Here is an 11809-nt window from a genome sequence, read left to right on the forward strand (position 1 = left end):
GTCGGGTAGATATTTGATTGTATAGCCCTTTAGAATATAAAGTTTACATTTATATTATTAAGTATACCTGTGTACATAAAGCGCAACTAACATTTTGATAAAATTTACTTAAAAGTGAAAGGGTTTTTTTCATATTTTAATTCCACTTACAAGAACACTTAAGATGAAAACTTAGTTTACAAAGAGGTGATTTTTTTTTGGTATTTAGTCTGCTTATTTTGCTGTTAACTAGTGTAAGAGGTATATGCTATATGTAACACACAGGGTTTGAACTGATGTGTGAAGGTCTGAGAGAAATACACAGTACATGCGGTCTGAGTGATATATAGGTACATTTACTGATAATGGTGTACTTTATAATCATGATTTGTACTAGTGTTGATTTGAGGAAAAGTGCTTGTGTATAATCGTCATCGCTGACAAATCTGTAGACCCGAGATCTACACTACCATACAGGATAAAGGTTATTTAGTGTATCGGTAGGAGAGCACTTTATAATGTTTATCTAAAATACATCTCTTCTGATTTATGTTTAAATTAATGTATAAATCAATAAATGTTTAAGAAAAAAAGTTTCTTTGTTTTATCATTCCACGATACTAAATATTAAATTCCTAATTGTTTTATCATTTTTTTCTACGATACTAAATACTAAACTTGGGCCGTTGTGGCTAAGTGATTACCAGTCCTCCAACTCTGGGCCATAAGTTTGAATCTTATGTGAGGCAGCTTCCAGGTACCTACCACTGGTTGATGGTTTTCTCCCAAGCACTCCAGCTTTCCTCCACCTCCTAAGCCAAACATATCCCTATATGACCTAGGCTGTTTATACAACATATAAAACCAATCAAACAAAACTCAATATTCTGAAGCATATTCTTCTTGATGGAAAGAATCGGGCCTAAATGACCATCATAAAACAAAAGTTACATTCACTATAATTATAAGCTGTGTTGTGGTATTCTAATTTTGCCTATTAGAGTTACCTCCCTTGGTTAGGTATTCCTATACCTTGTGACATCATAATTTCAACATGATGCGACTAAAATTCACATTGTTTTCTCTAAAATTAATGGTGATACATTGGCAAATATCTGCAAGGGTAGATAACTCTTTAATACAGGAATATACGAATAAGCGTTGTGAAAAGCATGTTGCAGATGGAATTAATGAATACTAGATTTACGGGTATACAAATAATTTATTAGCACTTGTACATTTCATTAGTACATAAGTTACTTTTCGGGAGTATACTTTACATATGTATGTTGTCACTGCTTTCAATAGTGATATCTTCTAATACTGAAAAGAATGGGTCTTAAACATGATATAGCCACAGGGACCTGGCACAAATTTCTAACAAACAGTATATTGAAGCATTAAACTATCTTCCTATTGCATCTATGGTCTATATAGATGCCAGAGCTTTGCAGACAATCTTCATAATGCGCGCTAGCGCATTATGAGATGATTGTCTGCAATGCTCTGGCATCTATATAGGCATAGATGCCATAGGAAGATAGTTTAATGCTTATATTTACATTCACAACTCATTTTAGGATCTCTGCATTAACATTGTTTAAGCTAGACCATGAAAACCGTTTATCAACGACGATTTAATCCACAAGATGGAACAGCCATTTTGACGGCGATCAGTTGACGTCAACATCAGTGACGTCATAAAGGTCACGTTTTGGGTGTCGGTTATACCGTCATATACTTCACTTTGCCTACATGTAAGTTAGTTTATATAGAAGTAGTGACAAGTAAATGTAAATATGTATTTATATATCATGATACTATAATATGTATATATAATTCTGTTTGTTAGAAAGGAGAAGGTACTTTAAGACTCGAAAATGGACCCAAAATTAATTCTCCAGTAAACATATTTTGACATATAACTGTTGAATACATTTGCTAACACATTACATCCCGAAAATATCCCGCATGTGCCAATTATGTTCACTATGACGTCATCAACATGCAGTTTCCCGCCATTTTTCACAAAAATCCTTGAAAAATCATACTTTTTGAGTGGTTTTCTCTGAAAATGAATGTGGCCGCCTTCGTGGAGCAGAAAGAGATTTTCACACATTGTATATCGTGTATTTATGCATATCCATGCAAAATATAAAGTGGCTCCAAGGTGGCGGCCAAATCCATTTCAAGCCTTTTCAAACCTAAAGATGATGAAATTCTAGCAAAATTAGGCGAGAAGAGGAAAATCATCAATTTGATGACGTCATAGGTGGGGCACATTGTGTACATGGTTATACAAAGTTATATTTTGATGAATGGCAAGTATGAGAGTATTTATTGATGTGAAATTGATGTGGATCAGATTTAATATTTTTCGGCCTGAAAAATTAAGGCCAAACACTAGTCCTATCATATCTACTCCTTTGTGCAAGGTCCCTGTGATAATGGCCATGACTACAATGAAAATTAAAACATTTACACTCGGAAAAACTAAAAATCATTTGTATGTATTTTGAGTAAATACCAGTTGATCTGGTTAAATTTCAATCACATCGCACTATGATGTATGTATGTATTATGGTAAAATCTAAAACCAAACACATGTCATTTAATTGCCATCTGTACAATATAATTTACATGTACATTGAACATGATTAAGTCTGTTTAAAACTACATGTATATACCGGTATATAATTGTAGAGTATATCCTACAAAATACATCAACTACTGCAGATGTATGTGTAACAATGAAATCCAATTGGACCAACTTTTCACAGATTGCAACAAAGGAAAAAAAACTATAATGGCCTTAACCATAACCTTAAATTTGTTAAGTAAACAAAACCCGATCTATTAAAACATGTGCACTGAAATATGGAGTGTAACGGGGATAGAACAGCAAACAATTACATGAATGATTCTCAACTCTTGGCAAGCTGGCTTCCAGACTTCAAACAGATTGGTGAAAACTTAATTATAAACATAATGAAAATCAATTAGATAATATCCAGATCTTCGATTACGCTCTAATACTCCACACTCCCATAGGATGTGACAGAGAGTAGGTTTACTGGAATGGCGTGGAAATCAAAATCCGATTGTATGAAAATTATTCTATTATTCAATTTTATCCATTTCATTTCAAGAAATCACATCACTACTGGTCTGATCAAATGTAGGAAATATCTTTGGGAAATATCCATCAAAGGGCACACAATTCAGGGGAGAGAAGAAAAAAATATTCTGCTACCAGGTAAAAAATTTGTAATCATTTTAAACAACAAAATATTATTCAGACAATTTTACAATTTGGCTGTATGTTTAAAGACTATAATGTTTACAATTTATTCATTTGATTGATTGGGCTTAACATCCTTGTTCTGGTTACAACTGAACTTGGGTCACTATTTACTCCTTTCTTCTCTAATTAATTATATACATGTATTCTTACATACCTAACAGAGTTATCCCACGGTTGTTTGAGAAAAGATACCTCTGTCTTCTACCGGGGTAGGGAAAAGACAGATCACATGTGCTTGACAATGACGTCATGGATACGTGCGGAGATTATTGCCAAGAATGCCATTAACTGTCAACACTATAAAAATAATTCCTTATCTGATTTTTTTTCCCTTAAATATGGGAGAAAAATAATCTTACATGGATCTGTCAATCGGACAGGGATATTTCAACCCTCGTGAAAGATTTTGGCCGCCAACCCTCAGCAAGCCTCGGGTTGACCAGCTGAAATCTTTCACTCAGATTGAGATATCCCTGTCCACTACGCAAATCCATATTAGATTCTATTAATCAATTTCACTGGTCAAATTTTCAAGATCCATAACTATATCCATCCTCAGAAACCCAGTGTCTAAACTCTACTGCTCATTAATGTGGGTAGCTGATGATGGACTATTCTGAATCTCAAGAATATTGACCCCACGAAAATCACAGGCTACAGTATCTTTATCTGCCAATAACATAAGAACAAACCAGACTTTAACATCTCAAATCTCATCAAAAGTCTCTGCTGGATAAATTACAACAATATCACATTAAAGTAAAATATCAGAATATCAATATACCAGTTATTTACCGATGAAAAATGTTCAGTAAAAATAATAAATTCTCTAAAATTCCCATTCACCTGTAATTAATTAATTCAATTACTTATCCCTGACCCTAACTTTAACAATTGATCAACAGAATTTTGATCAAATCTAATTTTGGAGAAGTATTTTACTGCTAGCCAAAGAATGTAGACCACAATGCTACAGTAAATTCTTTTCTGACTGTATTCCATTTGCTTTTTGTCTTGGCAGTGTTAAATATTCATTCCAAATACATTGTTATATGCAGTAATGATTTTGATAATTTATTATGTATATGCTTCTTATAACCTCATAACATATCATCCATGCATTTCTATGAAAGAGAATAGAGACACCGGAACTTCAGTATGATAAGGTATTTTGTAGCGCATAATGACCTCTGCTGCTAGACACCTAAGTGTGCGATACTGTAGCGGGGGTACTGGCAGTCCCTGGTTTTGCATCATTTGTAATGCACTTAAACCTTCGCCATTGTATATGTCCACGTGAGCACCATTCTGCAATAAGCAGGCCAAAATCCCTTCATTCTGTAGCTCCGAGTAAGTGAGAAATTTGATGCTATTATGAAGTGGAGTGTTCCTTTTCTTGTCTACGGCATTTGTCTGCGCCCCTAAAGTAATGAGAGTTTGGACAACGGCCAGTGAAGGGAATGGGGAGTAGAACTCTTCACTGGTCAGTGAGATTTTCGGATCCACAGCGAGATGCAGCAAACTTTCCATGTCTTGGCCACGTGGGTCAAGGGTGACAAGCCTGTGAACAAGACTGTGGAATTCAAATTTCTGTTGATCTTTTGGTTCTAGTCGTGATATCAGATGAACCACATGCAAGGACAGCTGGAGAAGCAGTTGGAAGTCGACGAGAGACGAGCTCGGGTTCGTAGGACGTGTGGCGAGGAAGTTTATTCCACCTTCAATTTGTTGAATCAGAATTGAAAACACCTCAAAGGCATCTGTGATTTGTACCTGTAACCAGGAAATACAAATATTAATGAATATGTATAAATAAATGAACCAGTAGTAAATAAATATATCAGAAAAATATAATGAATTTTCTGCGAGTACAAAAATCTACATACTGTACATGTTTACAGACACGAACAAAATCCTTCGATTTTCAATTTTCATTATCTGATTGTTAATGATTTATCACCAATTTCCCTTTCTGCATCCTCGATATTTCAGGAGTTACTATCACTGACATTCTATCCACCCCTGGACTATCCGAGAGTAAAACTGAATGATTAATCTATAGATTACCTTTTCTTCTGTAGCCCCAGATTCAAGCTCCACCTGCATCTCCCAGAAGAGCTTGATAAGTGCCTGCACAGTAAACAGACATTCATGGTTGAGTGGTTCCCCCTTCTTGTTACGAAGTATGTATGCATATTTCCACAGGTCCACACACCGTTGATATCTGTGACTGTCGGCGTACACAGCACCCCGGTACATCAACCCAAAGGTTGTGTCTTTGTGGAAAGGCCCAATGATCCTCTCCCGGATCAGGAGGGCCTGCATGTAGACATCATCTGGTTCTATGACCTCTTCTAATTCTTTTAAAGTTGTCGGTTCCCTTGCATGTTGGTATGCATAATTGGTTGAAACTGGCAATTCCTTTGTTATAATGTTATTTGGGTCCTCGTATCTCATGGCCATGGCTTTCTTCCACGCCCCAAGAGCACGGACAATATCATGTACTTCATCCACAAAGTTTGTACCGAGAAGTTCATAGGAATGAATAGCAGTTTCTTTATTCTGTGCAGTATTTTCTAAAATATAGTCCACAATTGATGTAAACCCTCGCAATGCTGCTGTCTGTAGAGCATCATCCCCAAAATCATTTTTGGCAGTGTGGTTCGAGCCACAGCCCAATAGTAACATCACAGTATCTAACCTGCCCTCCCTTATAGCGTAATGCAAAGCAAGGTTGCCGGAGTTGTCTCTTGCATTTACGTCCACACCTTTAGATATAAGAAACTCACACAGACGCACACTCTGAACAGAGTTGATAAGACATGTACCACCATTAATGTTAGGCTTGTGAATGTCCGCGCCGTTGTCCACCAAAAGCTTCACCACCGAGATATTTGTCATGTAACAAGCCGACCGCACCGGTGTCGACTCCGTATCTGACGGACTGTTTATATTTGCACCATGTGAAATCAACGATTTCACCACCTCAAGGTTTCCTGCCACAGCTGCGCACCACAATGGTGTAACATCGTGCCGAGAATGATCAATCTCAACCTCGTAAATTCCACGCTGTTCGTAGTCACCTCCGCACTCGTCCAGTATATAATTTCCAATATGTACCTTCCCTCTAAGACATGCATTGAATAAGGCAGCATTACCGTTAATTTTAAAATTGACAATTTTTCGTCGCTGCTCTTTAGAGAACTTCCTGAGTGTTGCCTTGAGCTTGCTCAGTTTGTCTTCCTGGATGCAGTTGTGTACAATAGAAGCGTACCAAGAGACGTCAACATCTTCGCAGCGAGCCGATGTACACGCCATCATGTCACCAACACCGCTCCTACAAAATAAAACAATGATATGTACTATAAAACATTTCAGTATTCAGAACCTAGTCAGGTACTATTTATAATACCATATTTGAACCAATAAACAACCAATGCAAGCGCTTAAAGAAATTAACAAATAAAGGGTCCCTTAATAGGACCTAAACAAGTTAATATTTAAAAAAATAATTTTACAGAGTAATCCATTCATCAATTTGCAAAAGAAATCAAATAGAGAAACCTACAGTTTTCATAGTTTCAGTCAGCATTAATTTAATTTGAATCGTCAAAAAAGGGGAGAGGTAGGGTTGCCTATTGGGTTGAATACGGTATGATATTGTTATTGACAAGACCTGGATGTCAAATGACAGGTTTCACTGTAAACTCCATATAAAAGTGGTATTCAATCACCATGACATACACTTGCAGCCAACACTAGTGTCAGGTTCCACACAAAATAGAGTATAGGGGCCGGTAGACATATATCATTCTTTTGAAATTGGTGTGACAATAGTTATTCTACATATATAATGTTTTGAAAATATAATTCTCCATATCAAACATGTATTTCCAAATGAGATAATATGTTAAGCATATGTTTATTTTTCTGTAAAAAAAAACAACAGTCTGTCGGGGTGGCTAGCACATACAAAATGCAGAAGATCTCTGTCACTCGACATGTAGTCGACAGCTAATTTTAAGCATACCCTGGTAATCTGTAACTCTGTTAAAGCTATCAACTTAGGGACCAAGGCTTGATTTCTGTTAAGGGCACACAACAAAAATATGTGTTTTCTTCCCTGCTCTTCTACATTCCTATTGTTGATGTAATTTTTAGGCCATCAGTATGGTGAATAACCAAAGAACAATAATATAAGTGTTTTTACCAACTTCTAATAATTGGTTAAACATATTTACTTCAATATCATACCCAAGTGTTTTAACCAACTTCTACTTCTCATTATTTTGTACTGGGCGAGTTTGTTCGTCTGTGTTTTCTAGAGACAACCATGTAAAACGTACTTAAAGTAACAACAACGGAAGTGATACTTAAGTCAAACTAAACAATATGTAAGTAATAAAACACGCAATGACCTAAAAGTCATTGAGTACTTAATTGGTGAATTTATCCTGAAACCGCCTTCCATATATATCTACTTTCACTTTCAAACACGAATCATTTTCGTTTTCGATTTGTCTTGCTCAGCACAATTCTTACACGAAGCAACATGAAAAAAAATGGAAAGAACTGGTACATAATTAAGTGTGCCAACATTAATATAGGCCTTATATTTAAAATCAATTAATTGAACTATATATGATTGAGCTGGGGTGCCGGGTCGGGAAAAATCAGTTCAGTCAGTGAAGGATCATACACGAGATGTCGACATCATTTTAACAAATACAAAATATCAAATCATCTATTACTATGCATATATATCTACACAAGCAAACAGGAATATAAATCCATCGTAGCCAAGTTGCTACGGGGAGTCCGGCGGTCCGAACTGCAAAGCTTCGAAGTGACAATTTTGAATCACACGAAATTCGTGTTTACGGAGCATACAATGACTAAAAGCGTAGCAAGAAGAGTTTCTTCGCAATTTTATATGTACATACCTCTTTCGACGTCGTTAAACAACCAGAAGTTTAATGAAACTAGTGCAAGTCATTAATTTAATAGCTGGTGGATGCCTTCTATTAGCAGTAGATGTGTTCCAAACGTACAAGTGACGTCGATTTCTGATATTGCCTGAAGGTGGCAGCACTTGTTTCTAATGCGATAAAAGTGGGAACGGACTGAAATTTTGAAATATAATATGCGGAATTTGTGTTAATTAACTACAAAATCGCATGGATTTCGTTCATTTTTACGTGTTAATTGTTAGCATGTCTATATATTATCTTGTAAACGTTAAAATTGTTCATTTCTGGGGACATTAGAGTTTCTGAAAAAAAACCAAGTGCTGATACTAGTTGTGTCTGTATATTTTTCAATTTACCAAAAAGAATATATTCTTCTACTTCCGTGCACGTAACCAATCTTGAAGGATTCTCAATTTACATATTATTTCTTTCAAACACTTTATCGAGATTATTCCAATGACTGACTTTGCTAAACCGGCGAGTAGATATCTACAACTTAAAATTTTCACATGTGAATCGCGACGTAATAGTCTCATGGAAAAAACATTGTCTGATATATATAAGTCATACTGGTGTATAGGTCGCACACTTATTCTCCGGAACATACTGGTGTATAGGTCGCACACTTATTCTCCGGAACATACTGTATGTAACTTGCCTTTGAAATTTATTAAACGTGCTAATTTCATGACAAATTGGTAAAATATTTTGGAATTATTTATGTAATGCACAATTTGCCCATGGACGTATTTAGATCTATGATATATATGCCCTACACTGAAAATTAACACATACATATAGGCCTAATATATATAGGGCACAGGCCCATGTGTATGGCCTATTTGGCGCATTTTGCGACACAGCAAAATATGACAATTTAATTGATCAATATTGAAAAACAAAAAATGAGCCTGACTATTTTTTTAATCCGATTGCAATATACCTTTGTATAATTCAATACGATAGTATCGTTATTATAGTAAATTCGAGAAAAGGTTGGATACAATGCGTGTACGCTTTAGTAGGTTTTTTTTTTTTTTTTTTCATAAACAATAAGATCCACGGTATTTGGTTTTTTTTATAAAGTGTATATTGGTTAACGCAGTTTTTTTTCTAATTTTGTAAACAGCTACATGAAAGTCTTCTGAAAAAAAAATCCCCGGGTAATCCTATTTTCTTAGATATAAAGACATATCTGCTGTTCAGTGTGGTTGACTTCAACACCTCAGATCTAAACAAATTGCGAAAAAAATAAAACTTTAATAATAGTAAAAAAAAAAAAGCGTGTTTTTTTACAGTTTTAATGCTTGATATACGTGTATGTACTAGTAGTAGCTCGAAAAGATTTATATACACTGATTTATACACAAAGTGTAGGTAATTCCAAATGTATTTGCTATTCTTTTCACTACAATTGATGTTGATGTTATTCAATATGGATTTTGAAACAGATCCGTAAGATTGAAATGGACCTTTTTTGCCGTTTTTGATGTTTTCTTTATTGAGTGATAAACGAACTGAATTACCGTTCAAATATGAAAATGAAAGTTAGTTTTGAAAGATAATATATAAGATATTATACTACTGCAGAGATTAATAACCAACATCTTACTAAAGGTCATACCTTCTGGTGACCTTTCGGGCTGGCCAAAATATTACTTCGAAAATTTCGGAAGTAAATTTAAAGGGACGAAATAGTTTAAAAACTCACAGGTTTTTTTATGTATATAGTCATTTCCCTAATACTACATATAATGGGAATGTACAGATACAGTATACTTCACCATGACATATACCCAGTCAGTTAAAGGAACGTACATATCCAGTCATGTTTTGTGGAACGCACAGATACATACATGTTTTGTGGAACATACAGATACAGTATACATCATTATGTCGAATATCCAGTCATGTTTTGTGAAACATACAGATACATACATGTTTTGTGGAACATACAGATACATACATGTTTTGTTGAACGTACAGATACATACATGTTTTGATCCAGATACATACATGTTTTGTGGAACGTACAGATACAGCATACATCATTATGTCGAATATCCAGTCATGTTTTGTGGAACGTAAATACAGCAGATATCATTATGTCGAATATCCAGTCATGTTTTGTGGAACGTACAGTTACAGCATACATCTTTATGTCGAATATCCAGTCATGTTTTGTGGAACGTACATTACAGCATACATCGTTATCACAGGTTTTTTATGTATATAGTCATTTCCCTAATACTACATATAATGGGAATGTACAGATACAGTATACTTCACCATGACATATCCAGTCAGTTAAAGGAACGTACATATCCAGTCATGTTTTGTGGAACGCACAGGTACATACATGTTTTGTGGAACGTACAGTTACAGCATACATCTTTATGTCGAATATCCAGTCATGTTTTGTGGAACATACAGATACATACATGTTTTGTGGAACATACAGATACATACATGTTTTGTGGAACGTACAGATACAGCATACATCATTATGTCGAATATCCAGTTATGTTTTGTGGAACATACAGATACATACATGTTTTGTGGAACATACAGATACATACATGTTTTGTGGAACATACAGATTTATACATGTTTTGTGGAACATACAGATACATACATGTTTTGTGGAACATACAGATACATACATGTTTTGTGGAACGTACAGATACAGCATACATCATTATGTCGAATATCCAGTTATGTTTTGTGGAACGTACACATACAGCATACATCGTTATGTCGAATATCCAGTTATGTTTTGTGGAACATACAGATACATACATGTTTTGTGGAACATACAGATACATACATGTTTTGTGGAACGTACAGATACAGCATACATCATTATGTCGAATATACATACATGTTTTGTGGAACGTACAGATACATACATGTTTTGTGGAACGTACAGATACAGCATACATCATTATGTCGAATATCCAGTCATGTTTTGTGGAACGTAAATACAGCAGATATCATTATGTCGAATATCCAGTCATGTTTTGTGGAACGTACAGTTACAGCATACATCGTTATGTCGAATATCCAGTCATGTTTTGTGGAACATACATATACATACATGTGTTGTGGAACGTACAGATACAGCATACATCATTATGTCGAATATCCAGTCATGTTTTGTGGAACATACAGATACATACATGTTTTGTGGAACATACAGATACATACATGTTTTGTGGAACATACAGATACATACATGTTTTGTGGAACATACAGATACATACATGTTTTGTGGAACGTACAGATAAAACATACATAATTATGTCGAATATCCAGTTATGTTTTGTGGAACATACAGATACATACATGTTTTGTGGAACGTACAGATAAAGAATGCATAATTATGTCGAATATCCAGTCATGTTTTGTGAAACGTACAAATATAGTAGACTTCACGTTGACTTATATATTCAGTCATGTTTTGTGTAGATCCCACGTACAAATCTAGTCATGTTTTATGGAATGTACAGATACAGCTGACTTTGCCTTGCCTTATATGAAGTCATGTTTTTGTGGA

The 11809-nt window shown here is 35.1% G+C and overlaps 1 protein-coding gene across 1 annotated transcript; it reads right to left on the reverse strand.

The window, feature by feature from the left end:
- Window positions 1-1187: 1187 nt before the first annotated feature.
- Window positions 1188-8352, reverse strand: LOC138335469 (protein fem-1 homolog C-like). Its single transcript, XM_069284572.1, has 3 exons — window positions 8227-8352; window positions 5351-6620; window positions 1188-5056 (listed from the first exon to the last, which is right to left on the reverse strand). The coding sequence occupies exons 2-3, from the start codon at window positions 6602-6604 to the stop codon at window positions 4394-4396; spliced, it is 1917 nt and encodes a 638-aa protein (XP_069140673.1). The 5' UTR covers window positions 6605-6620; window positions 8227-8352; the 3' UTR covers window positions 1188-4393.
- Window positions 8353-11809: the final 3457 nt, after the last annotated feature.

The sequence above is a fragment of the Argopecten irradians genome, chromosome 11 (assembly GCF_041381155.1).
Source record: "Argopecten irradians isolate NY chromosome 11, Ai_NY, whole genome shotgun sequence".
In the NCBI taxonomy this organism is placed as follows: Eukaryota; Metazoa; Mollusca; class Bivalvia; order Pectinida; family Pectinidae; genus Argopecten; species Argopecten irradians.